Source organism: Hippopotamus amphibius, chromosome 16 (assembly GCF_030028045.1).
Source record: "Hippopotamus amphibius kiboko isolate mHipAmp2 chromosome 16, mHipAmp2.hap2, whole genome shotgun sequence".
Taxonomy (NCBI): Eukaryota; Metazoa; Chordata; class Mammalia; order Artiodactyla; family Hippopotamidae; genus Hippopotamus; species Hippopotamus amphibius.
Genome location: NC_080201.1, coordinates 14,184,393 through 14,205,847, shown reverse-complemented (window position 1 = coordinate 14,205,847; position 21,455 = coordinate 14,184,393). Strand labels below are relative to the sequence as shown.

The 21,455-nt window shown below is 48.5% G+C and overlaps 1 protein-coding gene and 1 non-coding gene across 2 annotated transcripts; one reads left to right on the top strand and one right to left on the bottom strand.

Moving 5' to 3' along the window:
* Nucleotides 1-2,506: 2,506 nt before the first annotated feature.
* On the bottom strand, nt 2,507-2,579 carry TRNAM-CAU (transfer RNA methionine (anticodon CAU)). Its single transcript has one exon. It is a non-coding gene; the product is annotated as a tRNA-Met (tRNA).
* A 5,537-nt stretch (nt 2,580-8,116) lies between these two features.
* On the top strand, nt 8,117-8,633 carry LOC130838725 (60S acidic ribosomal protein P1-like). The gene has a single exon (XM_057712207.1). It carries the CDS (start codon nt 8,241-8,243, stop codon nt 8,583-8,585), a length of 345 nt encoding a protein of 114 aa, XP_057568190.1. The 5' UTR covers nt 8,117-8,240; the 3' UTR covers nt 8,586-8,633.
* Nucleotides 8,634-21,455: the final 12,822 nt, after the last annotated feature.

The following is a 21,455-nucleotide window of genomic DNA, read 5'->3' as shown; positions in this document are numbered from 1 at the left end:
TCATGCATAGAGACACAGTAGAATGGTGGTTACAAGGAGCTGAGCAGAGGAGGAAATAGAAGATTATTGTTTAATAGGTACAGAGTTTCAGTTTTGCAAGATGAACAAAGTTCTGGAGGTGGATGGTGGTGATGGTTGCACAACAGTGTGAATGTGCTTAATGGCACTGACCTGTATATGTTACTTAGTTTTTAACGTTTATTTGGTTGTGCCTGGTCTTAGTTGTGTTATGCAGGATCTTTAGTTGCAGCATACAGGATCTTCACTTGTGGCACACATGATCTAGTTCCCTAACCAGGGGTTGAACTCAGGCCCCCTGCATTGGGAGTACAGAGCCTTAGCCACTGGACCACCAGGGAAGTCTCTAACCTGTATACTTTAAAATAGTTAAGGTGATAAATTTTGTTATGTGTATTTTACACAGTTTAAAAAAAACAGTAGGGAATTATAAAGATCAAATTCACAGTGGTGGTAAGGTTTGGAGATGGAAGTAGAGAAATTGGATCATAAAAGGATAAAAAAGGAGTTTCAACTCTATCTGCAATGTTTATTTCTTCAAAGATAATGTTCATCAAAAATGAGTGCTTCAAAAGAAACCATCAACAAAGTGAAAAAGCCCATGGAAGGGGAGAAAACATTTGCAAAAATGTTTCTGGTAAGGGATTTATATCCAAAATGTGTAAAGAATTCTTACAATTCAACCACAAAAGACAAGTAAACCAATTTTAAAAAGGGCAGAGGATTTGAATAGACATTTCTATAAAGAAGGTATACAAATGGCAATAAGCGGGGTTTCCTAGGTGGTGCAGTGGTTAAGAATCCGCCTGCCAATGCAGGGGACATGGGTATGAGCCCTGCTCCAGGAAGATCCCACATCCCACGGAGCAACTAAGCCACAACTATTGAGCCCATGTGCTGCAACTACTGAAGCCCACGTGCCTAGAGCCTATGCTCCGCAACAAGAGAAGCCATGGCAATGAGGAGCCCAGGCATCACAATGAAGAGTAGCCCCCACTCACCACAACTATCGAGAACTCGTGCACAGCAAAAAAGACCCAACACAGCCAATAAAATAAATAAATTTATATTTTAAAAATGGCAATAAGCACAGGAAAGAATGCTCAATGTCATCAGGGAATCGCAAACCAGACTCACAGTGAGGTCACTCCACGTGTGCTAGGATGGCTAGAATAAAAAGGACAGACAATAACAAGTGTTGGTGAGGATATGGAGAAATTGGAATCCCCATTCCTTGCTGGTGGGATTGCAGCCACTTTGAAAAACAGTTTGGTAGCTTTTCAAAGTGTTAACGATAGAGTTACTGTATGACCCAGCAATTTGACTCCTAGATGTATACCCAAGGAAATTGAAAACAAATGTAAGTTAGGAGGGTGATAACTGGAAATGATAAAGTAAAAGAACTGTAAGTTTTTTTTTTCTGGAAAAAAGGTAAAAGTCCAGGTTAATAGTAGTCTTGATAAATCAAGAAGTCGTGTTGTAATTTCAAGGTTAATTACTAAAAGAGTATGAAACAAGGGTACAGCTTTCAAACTAAGAGAGGAAAAATACTGGAATAATAGAGTATAATAATATATAATAATATGTTTAATAAATTTTATCATTTATATTTATAATTAATATACTTTTATTGTTAACTCATTATTAGTAGTATAGTGTTTACTTTCATATTAATCTAATATAAATAAAATTATAGAATAATAACAAACACAAAACTTGACCAAACACTGAGCCATAAATTGCAAAGTATGTAATTCTTACCGAATGTATTCTACGACCATAATGCAATTAAGATAGAAATAAATAATAAAAAAGAAAACCAGAAATGTCCCTATTTTGGAAATAAAGAAATATACATCTAAATAATTAGTGGAAGCTAAATCACAAAGTAACTGGAAGCTATTGTAAACTGAATAGTCAAAAATTGAAGGATTCAGCTACAGCTATGGTTAGAGCTTGGCCGTTCCCGGGTCATCAGTGTCACGCCCCACCTTGCTTTCTGGGCCCACGTGGGGGACCGGCACTGACAGCCGGTCTTGAAAGCTGGGTCTGAAAGCTGGGTCTGGACCAGAGCGAGGACACAGTCTTCAGAGACAGCCGGGAAAGAACGTGGAGACGTGGCCCTGCTCCGAGTAGAGGAAGTTGGGGAGAAAGGCGATCGGAAGCGACCTCGGAGACTGAGATTCTTCACGGATGTTGCGAGAGGAATTGAACCACTTAGCAGCGCTCTGTCCATCTCACCATAGTCGCGTCAACGCTGCACGTTTTCACATTTACAGATTTTCACCTTATTATTACGGTAGAGGGGACAACGCTCGTCCCTTGTGGCTGTGGCTTGCAGTCGAATGGGCTCTGTGTGGACTTCAACCTGCACTTGTATCCTCTGGCAGCTCGGGGAGGGGATTCCTTTACCTGCCTCCCCCCTCGGGGCCTCGGTGAACCCCATCCCAGAACGCAGATTATTTCTGTGGGTGGCAACAAAACGGCATGCCCTCTCTGAGGCTCGAACTCAGGACCTTCAGATTATGAGACTGACGCGCTGCCCACTGCGCTAAGAAGGCAGATGAAAAACGTCTCCTCTTCATCCCTAAAGGGAAAGTGCCTACAGCCCCTTCCCCTGGCCGAGCCGTCTCCCAAGCGTCCTGGCAGAGCTCCGGCGGGTCCCCGAACACGTGGGGAAGGAAGGAGGGCCGCTTTTCGGGGAACGCAGCCGTCTTGCGGCGGTGGGGGGCCCGGCGCCTGCGGGGAGGAGGTGGGCTCGTGCAGCCGGGCGCGCGGGGGACGGGGTTGAGGAGGGGAGGGGAGGGGCGGGGTACGGCAGGTGGGGTTCCGAGGGGTGAGCAGGAGCAGGCGGGGCCGAACACGCGAGGGCCGGGCGTGCGCACAGGCTCCGAGGGAAGCCAGAGGGCACGCGCCTGGCTTCCGGGGGAGGCCGGGCGGCCGCGCTGAGAGCCACCGTCACTGGAGCGCGCGGGGCGTGAGCTCAGGCTCGTATTGCTGACCAGCGGCGGGGGTCCGGGTGGACGAGGGCTGGAGGGGGCGACCCCGGCTGCAGGTGGGCATCGGGGGCCCTGGGGCGCGGGCAGGCGGGGGCGGGAGGAGAGAGAGGGGCGCAGAGGAGTTTGGGGCGTGCGCTCTCCAGGCCCGGGTCCGGGACTGGGGGTGGAAGTGAGGTGGGAGAAGGGGGAGCAGATTCCAGAAGACTCTTGGATGTGGATTCAGTTGGAAAACAGAGGGGGAAACTGTGGTTGCCTTGGACTTGCCATCTTATTCATTTATTAAACCTTGTGGTTCTGTTTCCTTATTACACACAGGGCATCGCATTTTGAAGGGCAGAAGCGTAGCCAGTATTCCCTCTGGGCAGGTTCTTTTTGGTTTTTGTTTTCACATCGTTATCATTTTTCAAGGACTTTTATTGAGATATAATTGAGAAACAATAAACTGCATGTATTTACTTACTTTTATTGAGATACAATTGACACAATAAACTGCATATATTTAAAGTGTACAATTTGATTTTTTTTCCTTATTAGTAGCGTATATATGGCAATGCCAATCGCCCAGTTCATCCCACCCCAAACCCTCTGGGCAGGGTTTTAAATTGTGTTGTAAGAATGCAGGGTGGACGGATGAATGGATGCATGGACAGATGGGCAGAACATATAAACGTCTCTGAGAAAGCATTCCTTCCTTACTTCTTCAGGGGCATTTCTGCTGCCATTGCCCAGAAGGGATGAGTACAAATGAATCATTACCCCATCCCAGGTATCCAACGATCATTATGGGGTAAGATTACTACCTTGGGCTGGGTGGTTTATTCTTTCTCTGAGCTCTTGTGGAATTCTTATTTTCACCAAGGAAACGATATATTTTCACATCTGGTGGGTCCAGCGCCTTGCCTCCACTTGCCCCTTTCAGGGGTTTGGTGCTCAATTGGACACAGGTTTCAGGTCATCTCTTGGGCAGCTGTTCACACTGATTCCTTCTTCCTGCTCTGATTTCCTAGGACACTTAGTGACAGTGTTGCATCCTGTGGTCCCAAGTGGTTCTCAGTTGTTCCCTATGTGTCAGTCGTGTTTCCTCCTTTGACTGGGCACTCTGTGACCCACAGACATGATCGGAGCCACCCCTGGAAACACCACTTTCAGAAGCACGGTTGGGGAGGTTCTAGATCCCACCCCCAAGCCACTCTCTGCTGCCACCTCCCACCTAGACCCAGTGCTGGAGGGGGCCTGTGCAGTGAGCAAAGAGCACCACACGGAGTCAGGGTTTGGCTCCGTTCTCTCTCAGCCACTACCCAGCCTTGACCTTGTGGATTCTCATCCCCCTCATCCTGGGGTGGTGCAAATTCTGCCCCGAGGACTGGAGGAAGAAACTGGCTGCCGGACAGGTTCTCAGGGGCTGTGAGAGCTGTGTAGCCAGAGCTCTCTCCAATTCCCCGCCCCACCCCACCCCATCTCCTCTCCCACACCCCGCCTTGAGAAGCTGCAGAGCAGAGGACACAGTTTCTTCCAGGAATCTCTCTAAACACACTTTTCAAGATATCCCTGCACCCAGTCTTGCGTGGCTCCTCACTGCCTTTGGGGAAATATTCCCCAGGGCTCTGCGCTGATAAGGCCACCCCTTAGCCTGTCAGCTGGATGTGTTGGGCCATGTGCTGTCCTGCAGACCCACCCAGAGCCTTCCTGCCTCCCAGCCTCTGCTCCTGCCTTCCTCCCACATAGCCATGCCTCCTAATCCAATGTGTCACCCCCAAAGTCCCTCCAGCCTGGGCTCCTCTTGCACAGCTGCCCAGATCTAGCCAAGAATGTGTCCCTCTCCATCACTTCCTTGCACCTTTACTCTTCCACTGAGATTTCTTTTTCTTTGCGGCAGAGGTTGGTTTGGAACTAGTTTTAGCTTACTGATTGGTTACTGTAGAGATTTCTCTGTAGACAGGCCTACAAAGGACTTGGAGATCTGAGGGTTCAGGGTTGGGGTTGGGTGACTGCAGGAGACGTGATCAAGGCCATGCAGGAGGGGGGAGGACCTGTGAGAAGAGGCAGGTGAGTCAGGGAGCGGATATTATAAGGAGTCAGAAGGTGGAACCCCCCCCCAGGATGTTGGTGGCTGGGGAGAAAGGAGCTGAGGGGAAGAGCAGATACCAGGGAAGTGAGGCGAGGCCCTGGCCCTGCTTTCCCTCCTTCCCGGGGATTTTTGTACTGTCATTTCATTACTGAAATCCTTTCCTCTTCACACGTAACTCAGACGTGGTGCCCAGGAGTCCCTCCATTCTTTAGTTGACGTTTGGCCTCCCCCCATCCCCCGCCCACCCTGTCCCATTCCAGCTCTCTGCGCACCACAGATCGTGTCTGAGACACCCCACACAGCATAACCTCCGTGGGGACAGACAGGGCCATCTTCTCAGATTCTGTCCCCACCCAGCCATCCCAGTGCCTCATACATGAAAAGCCATCTCTGTCTAGGTGTTTCTTGAGCCAGTGATTTCAAGGACGCAGTGAGAGGGAAAACTGCTTTGTGTATGCTGGACCCCTGGTAGGACTTCATCAACAGAATCCTGGGGATTCTGCAGGGAGGCACTAGTAAGGAAGGAGAAACCCTCAGGGAGGCACAGGGCCGGGAAATCCATCCTGCAGAGTGAAGCTGCCCAGGGTCTCAGGACAGGGACGGCTGCAGTTCTCCAGCCCTTCCTCCAGGGGCCAGCCTTGCCTTGCCTCTAAACTCCTGAATGCATTGGGGGTGGGTGCAAAGACCCCTGCCTAAGTAGACCTGGACTCTGGTCTCAGCTTTGACACTGACTGGCTGTGTGATCTAAAGAAAGTCTCTCTTGTTTGTTTCTCTGTTATGAAACAACAGGGTCAAGCTCCTCCAGCCCATTCTAGGATACCAGCATCCCTTAACTTCTTTCTGGGCTATGGCCATGCAATGTAGACAGTGGGGACTTAGTTGCTATGCTTTCTAACTCTCACAGTATCCTTAGAATCCAGGGTCTTGGAAACAAGGGTGTGTGGCCAATGGAGTGAGATGTCTCTCTTCACCCCAGGTCTGCCATGATTGGTTGTCTTAACCTCTCTGTTCCCATAAAATGGTGATCATACCTGAATTTCCTTCATTGGGCTGCTGGAAGGTTGAAGGGAGATAGAATTCTAGACTGTGCAGAATACCCCTAGCTTGGGAAGGCGCTGTGGTGACTGTTATCGCTGATGGTTTAACCACTCTGAGCTGGAGGACTACCCCGGGCTGTTTTGTTTTTTTTTTTTAATTAATTTTGCCACTTTATTTCCTGTACTGCGCAGTAGAATAAATGTACACATTGCATATTAAACAATTAGGAACTTCTTTTTTTTCAGATTGTGCTCGTTTAAAAAAACATTTATTTATTTGGTTGCACTGGGTCTTAGTTGCAGCATGCAGACTTAGTTGTGGCATGCATGTGTAATCTCACTCCCTGACCAGGGATCAAACCCAGGCCCCCTGCACTGGGAATTCAGAGTCTTAACCACTGCACCAGCAGGGATGTCCTGACTCCTCTCCAGTCTTGCTGAGTCTTCCCTATTCACCTTCTGGTGTGGTGGGTCCAGCTGTTCTCAAGGACCCTGCTAGGGAGTAGGGGCACCCCGGATCCTCCAGATCCCAGTCCTGTCTGTTGTATTCCCCCGGTTCCCAAACCTGGCTGTGCAGTGGAATAACTGAGGGACTCTTGCTAATCACCCACAGAAAACGGTTTATTTATAGTGTGAAATTTATCACACATAGAAATTAAATTTCTAAGCCACTCATACTTACAGAGGTGGTAGGAGTTAAACTAAGAAGGTGATTCTGTAGGTGGAAACAGTTTAGGCAGTGGTTCTTATAATGGTCAAACAGTTTTTTCAAACTCCAAGCCTCAGATTGTTGTCTGCATATACCCCCTTGGGCAAAAGGAAGTTCGTACTTGACGAGGGGAGCACAGACTGTATTTTCTCTAAGTAGGTCTAAGTGCAACCATAGGTGGAAGGATGTGTGGGTGGGGGGTGGTGCAGAAGGTCCTCCCAGATAAGACAGTGGTCTTCCCAGTGGGGTGGCATCTTTGTCTCAATGTGATCATGGATATTGTGGAAATGACAGGTGGCCTGTGACAACCAGCTCTTTAGAAAAGAAGGGTTTCCTTAAAGATGCAGACATAGAGAACGGACTTGAGGACATGGGGTGGAGGGTGAAGGGGAAGCTGGGATGAAGTGGGAGAGTAGCATTGACATATATACACTACCAAATGTAAAATAGATAGCTAGTGGGAAGCTGCTGCATAACACAGGGAGTTCAACTTGATGATGGGTGATGACTTAGAGGGCTGGGATAGGGAGCGTGGGAAGAAGTTGCGGGAGGGAGGGCATATGGGGATATATGTATAAATACAGCTGATGCACTTTGTTGTACAGCAAAAACTGGCACAACAGTGTAAAGGAATTATATTCCAATAAAGAGCTTAAAAAAAAGAGAAGGGTTTCTTGCATCTGTTGGGGGGACCCTGCTGAACCAGCCAGCAGGCATACACCACCCTCGAGGCCTCAGGTGACCCCTGTGAATGGTTGTTGGGGCTTCCAGTCCAGGCCAGGCTCATTCAGCAGGAAGACAAAGACCCAACACGTTGGCCTGTTATTGATACTGGGAGCAAGCCACCTGTTTTGGTGGCTGGGCCAGAGGAACTCTGCCAGTTGAGAATGTCTTCCAGGAAGTTTCTGGTGACTGCTTACTTCTTGGACCTGTTTTGGGGGACACAGTTTGTTGATATTAAAGTTTATATATAGAAAATAAGCCTGCTGGAATATCCAGGGAAACATTGAAACAAAGGAGTGGGGCAGGGGATGGAGGTGGTGACTAGCTCTACCAGACATTAAAACAAACTGTGAAGCTTCTGTAATTAGAACAGTGTGGCCTTGGCACATGAATAGACAGAACAATGGAACAGAATAGAACATGCAGAAATAGACCTAAGTACAAATGGAAATTTAGTATATGACAAAGATGGGATCTCAGATCTTGGAGGCAATGATAGACTTAAATAAATGGTGCTGGGACAACTGGGTAGTCATTTCGAAAAACATAAAAATGGCTCTTTCCTCAGCTGCCGCTAAGGTGCTCGGTCCTTCCGAGGAAGCTAAGGCCGCGTTGGGGTGAGGCCCTCACTTCATCCGGCGACTAGGACCGCGCCCGGCAGTCCCCGCCTAGCCCTCGTCCGCGCCATGGCCTCCGTCTCAGAGCTCACCTGCATCTACTTGGCCCTCATCCTGCACGACGATGAGGTGACGGTCACGGAGGATAAGATCAATGCCCTCATTAAAGCAGCTGGCGTAAATGTTGAACCTTTCTGGCCAGGCTTGTTTGCAAAGGCTTTGGCCAATGTTAACATCGGGAGTCTCATCTGCAAGGTAGGGGCTGGTGGACCTGCCCCAGCAGCTGGTGCTGTACCAGCAGGAGGTCCTGCCCCCTCCACCACGGCTGCCCCAGCTGAGGAGGAGAAGGTAGAAGCAAAGAAAGAAGAATCTGAAGAGTCTGATGATGACATGGGCTTTGGTCTTTTTGACTAAACCTCTTTAGTAACACGTTCAATAAAAAACTGAGCTCTTAAAAAAAAAAAAAAAGATAAAAATGAATGCACAGCTCACACCAGAAGAACAGACTCAAATGGATCATGAATTCAAATGTAAAAAAAAAAAGAAAAGAAAAGAAACCATGTAAGTAGTAGTGGAAAGAAAAAAGCATGGGTGAATTTCTCTTAACCTCAGTAAAAGGAAAAGATTTCAAAACATGACTCAGAATCCAGAGGCCATTAAATGAAAGATTGGTAAATTGGACATGGCAAAAAACACCATAAACAAAATTAAAAGACAACTGGAAACTTGGGAGAAAACATTTGCAACATGTAAAACAGATGAAGAGCTAAAATCTTGAATATGGAGAGAAGTCTTAAAAATTGAGGGATGGGGATGAAATAGCCAAAAGAAAATGAGAAAAGACTTGAACAGACAACACACACACACACACACACACACACACACACACACACACTAAAATGGCCCTCAAACATATGAAAATATATACAAGCACAGTCATCATTACAGATAGGTGAACAAAAACAACCCTGTTTCTCATCTATCAGAATGGCGAAAATTAGAAGTCTGACAATTTCCCCTTGGCAAGGCTGTGAGGAAACAGATACTCTCATAAATTGCTGGTGGGAATGCAAACGGAGACAACCCTTTTGGAGGGGAACTTGACAATGTCTACCAACATTACAAAGGCACTTACCTTTTCGGCAGGGGTTGTGGGGGATCAAACCCTTGTCCCCTGCAGTGGAAGTATGGAATATTGACCACTGGATCGCCAGGAAAGTCCCAAAGGCACTTACCTTTTGACTTGGCCATCTGTTGTCTAGAAATTCACCTTGAAGATACATCTTCAAAAGTGTAAGAATCTATATGCACACAAGGTTATTACAGTATTATTTGTAATATTGGAAATAACTGAAATGGCCATACATAGGAAGCAGTTGAATCATCAATGGTACATCTATGCAATGGTGTACTATGCAGATGTAATAAATAAGGAAGATTTTTATGAACTGATATGGGATGAAATCCAGGATATACTTTTTAAAAAAATAAACTTATCTATTTATTTATTGGCTGCTTTGGGTCTTCATTGCTGCACGCAGGCTTTCTCTAGTTGCAGAGAGCAGGGGCTATTCTTCCTTGTGGTGAGTGGGCTTCTCATTGCAATGGCTTCTCTTGTTGCAGAGCACAGGCTCTAGGCACGTGGGCTTCAGTGGTTGTGGCGCGTGAGCTCAGTATTTGTTGCTTGTGGGCTGTAGAGCGCAGGCTCAGTAGTTGTGGTGCATGGGCTTAGTTGCTGTGTAGCATGTGGGATCTTCCCCAACCAGGGTTCATTGGCAAGCGGATTCTTAACCACTGTGCCACCAGGGAAGTCCCAGGATATACTGTTAAATGAAAAAATCAAAGTGCAAATGAAGATCTATTGTATACACATAAAAAAGAAGGGGTTCTAAAAATATACATCTCATTTGTGCAAAAAGAAATATAAGAGGGAAGGACTTCCCTGGTGGTCCAGTGGTTGACTCCGCCCTCCTAATGCAGGGGGCCCAGTTTCGATCCCTGGTGAGGTAACTAGATCCCGCATGCCGCAATGAAGATCCCGCACGCCGCAATGAAGATCCCGCACGCCGCAATGAAGATCCCGCACACAGCAACAAAGATCCCGCGTGCCGCAACTAAGACCTGGCACAGCCAAATAGATAAATAAATATTAAAAAAAAGAAATATGAGGGACAAACTAGAAACCATGGAATTAGTCACCTATAGGATGTAAGTGGAAACAGGGTGGGGAAAAATGGATGAATAGGAGTGGGTTCAAAGGAGGAAGGTGAGATGACACTTCTCTTTGTGCACCTTTTCATGTAGTTCTGATATTTGGAAACATGGTCATGTTTCATATACCCCAAAGTAAATAACTGCAATCAACCAGGATGTAGGGGTAGTAAAACTTGGAATGAAAAAGTAACCCATGAACCTAACTGTATGCCAAGTGAATAACACATCCACACCAAAGGGATAAAAACCCTCCCACATGACTTGTGAAAACAGTATTTCTATGGATGATGTAAGTCTGAACACAAAAAGAACTGTACGTAGATGTTGTGCTTGAGTTAGTAAATCTGTTTTTCACAGGCCAATGGCTTAGCAATCCTGAAAACCTTTTATATGTATTCTGGGGTCAAGCAAATAAGTATGTACACTGCAGAAGAGAAGTGAGTTTCTCAAGCATGGAGGAAGGAGTTACAGATAAGGAAAGTAGGAAGGCCAGGATGATTCCTTGATGTTGGTTTGGAATCAAAGGTATCAGGTTGAACTCCTGGTTGTTGCAGTGCCAGGAAGTTAGGAAGTTCTCGCAACACTTTGGGGGCACGTCAAAAGGACACAATAGCTAATTTGCAAGTGCTCCCCATGGCCAAATCTGGGATACTTTTGGCCACAAAATAAATATTGATGGTAATGGATTATAACTTGTAGAATTAAATACATATCTATGAGTCTGTCTTGATATAATAAGTAATTGGCTATTTATACATAATATGTATGTAGATATTATATCTATGTCTATATCTATTGAGAAAGAGAATAGCTCTTCCTTGTAGTAGATCTCTAGTTAATCGAAAGGCATGATAGAAATAGAAAAGCATCATTTGACAAACAGCACAGTAATAATTTTTTTTTTGCAGGCTTATTTTTTTATTGGAGTATAGTTGATATACAATGTTGTGTTAGTTTCAGATATACAGTAAAGTGCATCAGTTATACATATACATATATTCACTCTGATTTTTTATTTTTTTAAATTAATTAATTTATTTTTGGCTACATTGGGTCTTTGTTGCTAGCACAGTAATAATTTTGACAGGCAAGAACTGTCAACTGGGAAAATTGTAATTCTACAGTGGAGAAACCTGGCAGATAGCACCTTTCCTAAGTCATCAAAGTTAAAATCAGCAGTAATGATACATTTTGATATGCTGTACTAAGGACATAACATCATTTCTGTGTTATTCTGGATTTATTCACAAGGAAATAGTGTAACCCATATAGTATAGATAAACCCATATCGAGGGACATTCTGCAAAATACTGACCAGTACTCTTCCAGAGTGTCAAGGTCATGTGAAAGGCAAAGACCACGGACCGTCCCAGATTGGAGTAGCCTAAGGGGACGGGAGTACCCTGTGAGATCGTGGATTGGCTCCTGGAACGTAGAAAGGACGTCAGTGGACACCTGGCTACATTTGAAAAAAGTCTGTAGATGAATTAATATATCGATGTTAATTTCCTGGTTTAGATCATTGGATGATGTTGCCTAAGGGTTACTGTTTGGGGAAGCTGGGTAAAGGGTATATGGGAACTTTATTATTTCCAAACTGTTTTATAATTCTCAAAATTACTTTAAAAGAAAAAAAGTTAAATGAATAAAAGTGAAAGCCCTCAGGACTTCCTTCAGAGATTCTGATTCAGTAAGTTTTAGAGATGGGCTTGGGGACTGTACTTTTCACAAACTTCCTAGGTATTTCCATTATTCAGGTGTAAATTCTCCTAGATCAGGTGACCATCAACATCTCTTTCATTCATTAGCTCAAGAAGTATTTGAATGAGTAGTCAGCACACATCAGTGGGTGACAACAGAATAAACGAATGAATCAATAACAACAGGGCAGCTGTGCATGGCAGGGGGCTGCGTGACCTGGCATTGTGTAAGACACACACTGGGAACTAACTAGAGTAGGGGCCAGAGTGTGGTCAAGGCTCAGGCGGGCTTGGATTTGAGGGCGGGGAGCTTGCAGGAGGGCGGGGAGCAGTTGGTCTGTTGGAATGTGGGGGGAAGAAACAATCTAAGAGACAGTTGGCAGGCGGTTCTGAGCAGAGAGGACGGTTGGGGGAATGAGAAGGCTGCTGGAGAGGGATGGTCCAGGAGAAAGTTTCAGATCTTAAAGGACCTGATGGAGGATACAGTGCTGTGAGCCGAAATAGGGGAGCTGGGAGGGGACGCTGGTTGGAGAGCTAGGTAAGTCCTGTATTGACTGTGCCTGGCTCTGTGAGAGGCACCCGTGGACAGATTCCTGCTCTCCAGAACCCCACACTGGGGATGGAAACCAGCGTGGCCACCCTTCTGCATAGAATGAACTTAGGAGGTACAAGGCATGAGCTACCCCGGCTCAGGCTAGAGGAGGGGGCTGGGAACTTGGGGCTGGTTCGTTTCAGAAGAAGACAGACATCCATGTGGATACCGTATCCCACTGGCCTTTGGAAATGTGGGTCTGTTGGTCAAAGGAGAAGATGAAAGCCAAAAGCAAAAAATTGAGATTGGTCCCTATAACTGTCAGAGGAGGAGTTAGTTATGGAGGGAGAATGTGTAGCTTGAGGGTCATGGAGGGGCCGTGGAGAGTCCTGGACCATCTCACGTGGAGGCTATATGAAAGCGTGGTTAGGAGAGGGCTGCTTGATCCAACAGCCCAATTCAAACCCTTGTGTGCAGGTAGGAACTCTGTCATTGATTTTTCTCACCTTAACATCAGGGAACGAATAGAACGGATCTCAAAGCATTATTGTAGTATTAAACGAGCTTGTGCTTTAATATGGGTGCAGTACTCAACAGATGCTACCATTAATTAGGGAAGGAGAAGAGATTGAAGGAGCAAGCTAACGGGATACCAAGGCGTTGCTCACTTACTGAGGCCCTGCGAAGAACAGGGGTTAAAAGGAGAAGGGAGTCATCGTGATGAGGAGTGCCAGCTAGGCGCCAGGCGTGAAACGTGTCTTGTCCCCAACAATTCTTACTAACCTCATGAGGGAGTTTCTGTTATCATCCCCACTCTATGATGGAACAAGCCCAAGGTCACAAGAGCATGACTTATTTCCTGTTCTGATCTAGACCTTGAGTCTTAAATGGCCCTTGGGTTGAAAGCTGGCCTCCCCTGGGTATGGTCAGCTGGAGGAGACCTTCCAAGGCCAAGGCTCTACCAAATGCTGGTGACCTTGAGATGAATGAGCCTCTAGCCGTGTCCTCAGTGAGCTCCCAGGGTGAGGGTTCCTGAATCCTCTTCCTCCATCGCACCATGTCCAGTACATCCCAGAAGGCCTTTCCAAGGCCCAGACTCCACCCTGGCTCCAATACCTTCCATGATTCCCTGAGGCTTCCAGTCCAGGGACTGAATCAGCTCTACTCAGCAGTCCTCTGCCTGTTTTAAGGGCCTTGTCTATGTTCTGAACCATTCTCTAAACCCAGCTTTATCTCTCCCTGCTGCCCAAACCTTACCTGGTGCTCTGGTCACGCTGATCCCCTTCCTGCCTTATCAATACCCTTCCTCTTGGCCATTTGGCCTAAAAGGCTGACTTTCCCTCCACCAGCCACTGAAATCTCACCCAGCCCCTCTCACAAGCTCTGCCTGCAGGAAGCATTCCCTGGCTACCCATCCGTCCACACTGATCTTTCTCCCGTCTCTGTTTTCCTAGGTTTAGAGATGGTCCCACAGCGTGACTCGAGGTGAGAGGTTATAATTGGCTAATGTCATGTGTGTCTGTTTTGAGCTATATATGAGGATGGAAGCTCCTTGAGCAGGGGATGGTACCTTCACCATCTCTGGGATGCCCACAGCCCACATGCTGAGAGCTCTGGGGAGGTTCCAAAACCCCACCGAACTCCCGTCACCATTTATGGCCATTTGATGCTGGAGGAGCAGGGTGCTGTGCTACTGGACAGGGAGTCAGGCTCTCGAGGTCTGTGCCATTCCACCCAACGCATCGCCAATGACTTTGAGCTAATGGGCTTTTCCTTCTGGCTTCAATCTCTGCATCTGTAAACTAGATTCGGCATTGGACTAGGACCTCCCCAAGGGCCCTTCTGGTTACTAAGACCAGCATTCCTCAAACTTCAATATGCACACAGATCCCCTGGAGATCTGGTCAAAATGCAGGTTCTGATTCAACAGGTTTGGGGTGGTTCCTGAGATTTTGCATTGCTAACAAGCTCTCCCAGGGGATGTTGATGCTGGTAGTCTGTGAACCATGGTTTGAGTTACAAAGGTCTAGCCCAGTGGTTCTCAACCCTGGCTGAAATGCAGAATGGTGTGAGAGGATGCTGATTCTCCTCTATTCTTTCCCCACTGAAAAAAAATTAAAGTTCTTGTGGGAAGACCAAAAAGTGTGATGCTGGGTTGTACCCCAATTAAATCAGAATTTCTGGAGATGGGAACCTGGCATCAGTGTTGTTTAAAAAGCTCCCAGAGGTGAATCTGATTTGCAGCCAAGATTAGGAACCACTGCTCCACCTCGTGGGCAGAGAATTTAACAAATTAGCTGTTTTCAGGAAAAACTTTGGTCTTCTTCTGCCCCCTGGTGGCAGCACAGATTTCTAGCTCAAGCTGATTTCCCCCAAAGAGAGGAATATCAGGATAGAGAAAATAATGCTGCTGTCCAGGGTGAACGGGTTTCCCTGCACCTTCAGGACCCCTCCTGCCAAGAGTGAGGAGGTATAACAGCCATAATGGCCTGCAGAGAGACTTCTCTCAGCATGACACCTTTGCACCTTTTCTCCTTTCCTGGGATGAATTCTCTTTCTTAGAGACAAAGGATGGTTTAGGCTTTGCTGAATCCCCTGTGTAAGAAATATTTCCCACGTATTGAATTCACAGGAGTCCAGTCAGACACGGACCTGGTCAGAGAGGGGAGCTGCAGCCAGGAGAGGTGGGTGTCTTCTCAAGCTGGACAGCCGCTGTGACCCATGGTGAATTAGGAGGGGAGGGAGGAAGAGGAAGCAGCTGGAACAAGGGACAAGTGAGGAGGGGTATTGGCTGTGTATGTTCTATCCCCAAGTGCCTTCCCCTCTCTCCACATCTGTCTACCTCTGTTTCCTCCTCAAAGCTCAGCTCAAACACCTTGTCTGCTATTAGAGCCTCTCTGATCCCTTTCCTTGGTACTTGGTCCTCCTTTCTACTCCCCCAGCCCATTGCACTCCATCAAATCTTTGTCTCACTATGTTTCCTTGGTTGTCTGTCTCACTCAAGAAATTCCATGGCAGATGGAACAGTGTCTTGTCGTTTCCAATCCCATAAGTACTGGACCCAGTAGCTGGCCCTCATAAAGCCATCAATAGATGGTGAGGGTTGGACACGTTCAGGGAAGCAGTAAGAGAGAAAAAGGGTCTGGTACATGGTGGACATGATTTTCTCATCAACTGGGATCCTGGGATTTGCCCCAGGGGTGATCTAGAGTGAAAAGAAAATCTTCCCAGGAGGGGTTTGCCCTGAACCCAACCCTCAGCTTTCCTGGGTGGGGACCACAAGAAATCTGAGAGGTAGACCTAAGGTTTGGGTTACTTAGCAGTTAGGCAGCAGAGGGCGCTCTGGCTCCACCTAGATTTCCACCGCTGGTGCCCAAGCCCTCTCCCTCTTGACCCAAAATTCTGAACCCAGTGGGAGGATGCCCACAAGCTGGAACTACAGCAGCTCAGAGTCTCGGGGCAGGGCTGTCTGCAGCTGGCTGGCTTCTCTCCAGGCCGAGTGCAGTGGGGAGGACCCCCATCCACACAGCCTGCTCTCTGTGGGATGAAGGGGAAGAAGTTTCTGATGATGTCACCAGCTCATGAATGCACCCTGGCCCAGGCCAAGCGCGCAGGTCTCCTCTCTACCTCGCCGCTGACTTTGTCATCTTGACACATTCACTTCCCCTCTTTGGGCCTGTTTCTCCTCCATCAGAGGGCAGGGTTCATCCCTTCCAGCCTAGGATGGAAAAAGCCACCGTTGCCCAGCTGCAGGGAATCCAATAATATCCAGTCAAGAAAAGGTGCTGGGGCCGTTTTTAGAATGAGCCCAAATGGGGTCCAGACGTGGGCAGTATGAAGCCTTTTCTGTGAATTGTCAGAACCTACCGGGCAGGTCTTGTTGATTTCTGGCTACACTGGTGTCCCGTCCGGGTAAGAACTATCCAGAGAAGGGATGCTCCATTGACTCAGAGCGCTTGTCCCAGAGCCGGGGTGGGTGACAGAAAGGAGCAGCAGGGTAGTGGTGGGGGGGGGGGGGGGAGCTTAGCTTTAGATTAAGGTGTACTCATTTAAAAAACTGGTCTGGTGAACCTACGGCAAAGGGGTAACTAACATCCGTTACATCTGATTGGCTGTTGCTTTCTGAAACAAAAATTTTAGATTCGGATACGTGTATCTGCAAAGCAGAAGGGGAAAAATGTGCCCCTGAACACAGTTTGCCTGAATACTGTGTCCTGATTTTCACAGGCCTCGGGATGCAAAGGTGCCCGGCTGGGTGGTTTTCAACAGGAACCCGGGCGATCAGACTAAAGCGTGACCACCAGGAAGTGAGGACACAGGATGGGCCCTGGGGCACGTCCGGCATCCGTTCCAGCCGGAGGAAGAAAGTGAAGTTGGTCCCTGCAGGACCGCCTAGCCCGCCTCGTCCGCAAACAGCCTCTTGCTGCGAAACAGAAGCAGAGACAGACTGAGAGAACCGAGGCGAGGCTTAATGGAGGAAACATAAGGAAACCTCAGGGACTCGCCATGGCTCGTTGATTTCTAGGTATTGGCTGCCTGCTGGCCTCCGAGGAGCACAGGGAGGCTCCTGGCGGATGCTGCGAGCCGGCAAGTGTGGGGGACCCTGACTGCACAGGTGACGGGGCCTTGGAGCGGACTTGCTCCATGAACCAGGAGCCTCCGGTGAGCGCGGTTTCGGAGGACAAGGCGCGGGCCCGCCGGAGCAGCACCTGCGGAGACCCACGCGGCGGGGCAGTCGGGGCAGGGTCCTCTCTGCGCAGACGCGCGCCCGGGGCGGGGCCTGGGTTGGCGCGGGGCTGCCCCAGGCGGTGCGGGAGGGCCGGCCCGGCGCGCGCGGTTGCCCGGGGGGTCTACGCACCCAGAGGGCCTGCGCCTGCGGCTCTGCCGCTCGCGGGCTGTGCCACCTTGGGGGAGTTAACCTAAAGCGCTGTGTGTACCTCAGTCTCCTCTTCAGTCACATGCTGATCCTGAGTCCCGACCAGACTGGATGGCTGTGAGGTTTAAATGAAGTCATGTAAGTGCTGCAGGTTCTTTTCAGCAGGGTTTCTTTTATTTAGAAGGATTTTTTAAAAATTGGAGGAGTTTCTTTTTTATTTATTTATTTTATTTGTGGCTGCATTGGGTCTTCGTTGCTGCCCACGGGGCTTTCTCTACTTGTGGAGAGCAGGGGTGCAGTGACTTCTCTTGTTGCGGAGCGCTGGCTTTAGGCAGGCGGGCCTCAGTAGTTGAGGCGCATGGGCTCCGTAGTTGTGGCTGGCGGGCTCCAGGCTCAGGAGTTGTGGCGAACCGGCTTAGGTGCTCTGCGGCATGTGGAATCTTCCCGGACCAGAGCTCGAACGCGTGTCCCCTGCATTGGCAGGCGGATTCTTAACTGCTGGGCCACCAGGGGAACCCTGGGGTACTTTCCAAAAAAAAAAGTACCTGATCTCGGTATGCTTGGGTGCCTGGCATTGCAGGGTTGGGGTGTGGGGAGTGTTCATGAATGGGCATCAGGGATTAATGGCGCCCCCCCCCCCCCGTTCAAAATTGCACAAAGCTTTGTGTCTGTGTGTGCGTGTATAAATACTTTCTCCCACTAGGGACAGGGTCTGCCGACTAAGATGCTCAGAGGGGTCATGACTCAAGAGTGGATGCCTAGGGGGTTTCAAGTGACTTTAGGACCAGCGTTTTTCACCCTCGGCAATACTAACACCTGGGACTGGATCATTCTGTGTCGCGGGGGGGTGGGCAGCGGTGTGCTGTCCTGTGCATTGTAGGACGATTAGCAGCGTCGCTAGCCCTCCGCATGCGATGCCCTAGCATCCCCACCAGTTTGTGACGACCGAAAATGTCTCCAGACATTGCCAGGTGTCCTCAGCGGGGGAGATGGGGACAAAACTGCCTCTGGTTGAGAACTACTGCTTTGCAGCGTTCCCTGTGGACTGAGCCCTCGGAAAGCGGCTATTAGGTGCTATGTTGAGGTTAGCAAGATTGCTTTCCTAAACCTCAGTGGTCTCTGCCTACTTGTTCCGTGCACTGTCTGGAGGGTCCAGTGAAGTCATGGCGAAAGTTTTTTCACGATTGACAGACACAGACTTTTCAAACACCAGCCCTTTCGGATAATGAATTACTGGTTCCTAAACCTGGTTGGGCAGCTGAATCGGCTGGAACTCTGTTTTTATTCTTTTTTTTTCTATTTCTTTCCACTCAAGCCCGAAGGATTTTTAGAGCATTACACGCAGTGCTCTAAATCACCCAGACCTTTCCTATTAAAATCTGAGCTGCCATTAAAATTAAACAATTCTGTGGGTGACAAGGTCTTGAGGTAATCCTGTGTGGTGAATACTTTTTTTTTTTTTAACCATAAACTTCAGAAGTGGTAGTTGCTTATTCAGGGGAGAGACCAGAGAGGGTTTTAAGGAGAAGGCCCAGCAGGGAACAGATGTGGAAGAAGAATTGGAAGCGTTTGAGGTCCCCACTATTTAGGAGGCAGGGTAAAAGCACCGCACTTGCAGTGCCCTCATGCCGGGCATCCTGGATGCGATGAGGGTCTTTGGCCTTTTTTTTCCTTCCAAATGATGACTCATCCTCCACAGGTGAGTGAGGTTCGCCTCTCCTTTTCTGGCTTAATTCGTTGTATACTTACTCCAACATCTCCCTAGGAATTCCAAACGACTCCAGGATATGTTGCTGCCTAGGAGTGAGGAATGTTCCCTCAGACTTTGGAAGCGTTTTGTGTGAAGGCTCTCGTGGTCTGCTTCTGGCAGTCCTTCAGTCGTGGGTCTACTGGCCTGCGATGCCCTCACTGTTGGGACTGTGATGCCTGGTACCAGGCAGCAGAAGCAAGCTTTGGAAATGCTGTGGGTGCAAAAAGGAGCACCTCGGGGTGAGGGAACCGAGTACTGATTTTTGCCTTGAGTTGCTTCTCTGCTCTGTGGCATTTGGGAATCTCAGCAAAGATCCTACCTCCCCCCCACCCCCATAAAAATCAGCGTGCACTTGGGCTCTGGGAGGTGCGTGTCAGTAGCGTTGAGTGTGGCCATTTGAGGCCCTCTTCCCATTGCGTGGACCTGGACGGTCGTCTGCACGGCTGGCCTTGTGAGCTTGGTGATGAAGATTCCGACTAGCACCTTGTGATGCTGCAGAAAACCGATCCCAAAACCGATCCCACGAGAGACCAAGGACCACACTCAGAGGGTTGGAGAACTCAGGTTTATTGAGCCTGCGGACCCAAAATTCTGGGGCCCCGTTTCAGGGGAATCTTTTCCTTTTATAGGTTAAGTCATATAGCTATAATAGGCACAGACTGATTGGTTGGTTTAAACAAGGCTCTAGTTGAGTTTGGCACAAACTGATTGGTTACATAATTACTATAGTTTAGGGCAGTTACAGAGTGCGGGAGTCGCTATGGGTTACACGCAAGAAGAGGGGAGGGGGCTTCCAAACAAACTTGCATGAGCAGGAGCAGGACATTCCATACTTATCAGAACATCTTAAGGTTACAGTTGATAACTAGGTCATCTTGTTCTTATCGCGGCACAGCAAGCAGTCTTTACAGAAACAGAGCTAGCGTAAAGTTATAAACTTCAAACTTTCCCCCATCAGTGACACCACGGATGTGCCATGACAAATGTATTGTACACGGAGGCAGCTAGAGTTGGGTAAGGTATGTACACCGTGGCAACGTTGTTGATTGCTTTAAAGCATACAGGTGGTTCTCTGCAGAGCACACGTGGCCGTTATCACAGGAGTGTCTAAATAATGCCACTAGGATGTTGGGGGCCGCATGATAGGCCAAGTTGATGTTGCAGGTCATCACCGATGTGTGGGTTCAGAGATTCTGGTTTCCCATGTGAGTGTGGGAGCCATGGAGCCGGGGGTATCAGGCTTGGAGTTAATTGCAAATGGCGCCTCTTCAAGCTGGTCACACTGCACCAAGGATAGTGGTATGAATTGTCATAAAGGTGTGGAGCCCTCTCGTTTGCTAGGTAGACAGCAGAGCCCATGCTGGAGTATGTCCAGGCTCCACAGGCGGGGCCAACAGTCTTAGAATTCTCACTTGGGAGATCCAGGGAGGATTGCTGAGGAAGGTGATGATTGGGTTGGCCCTGGATGGGCCGTGTTTGAGGGAATCAAGTTGTTCCCCTTCGAGGCTGTGACACAGTGGCTCTTCTGCATGTATCTGCAAAAGTGAAGGGTTTCAGCAAAGCACAGGTAGGCGATCAGAGGAGACCTCAGAGGAGCCCAGGACAAGGTGTAGGGACTTCCTCCGCAGGCCCGGACCCAAGTCCAGGCTGAGCTCCTCCAGTGGGGGACGAGGAGGACCTCGTAGGCTGGCTTATTGTTGGTGGTGGGAAGAAACAGTTTAGCCAGTGGTCTTTACAGTGGTCAGATGGTTGTTTACAACCCCAAACCTCAGACTTTTGTCTGCATGTACCCTCTTGGGCAAGAGGAAGTTCTACTTGGGCGGGCAGGGGAGGGGAGCACAAATTGTATTTTCTCAGTAGGTCTAAGGGGAACCATAGGTGGAAGGATGCAGGGGGCACTGGAGGTCTTCCTGGTGGGGTGGGCGTCTTCGTCTCAATGTGATCATGGAAATCATAGAAATATGACAGGTGGCCTGTAACATCCAGCTCTCTAGAAGAGAAGGGCTTCTTGCATCTGTTAGGGGGACCCCGCTGAACCAGCCAGGAGGCATGCACTGCACTTGAGGCCTCAGGTGACCCCTGGGAACAGTTGTTGGGGCTTCCGGTCCAGGCCGGGCTCCTTCAGCAGGAGGAGGAAGGCCCCACAGGTTGGCCTATTATTGATCCTGGGAGCAAGATTTCCCCTGTTCTGGTGGCTGGGCCAGAGGCACTC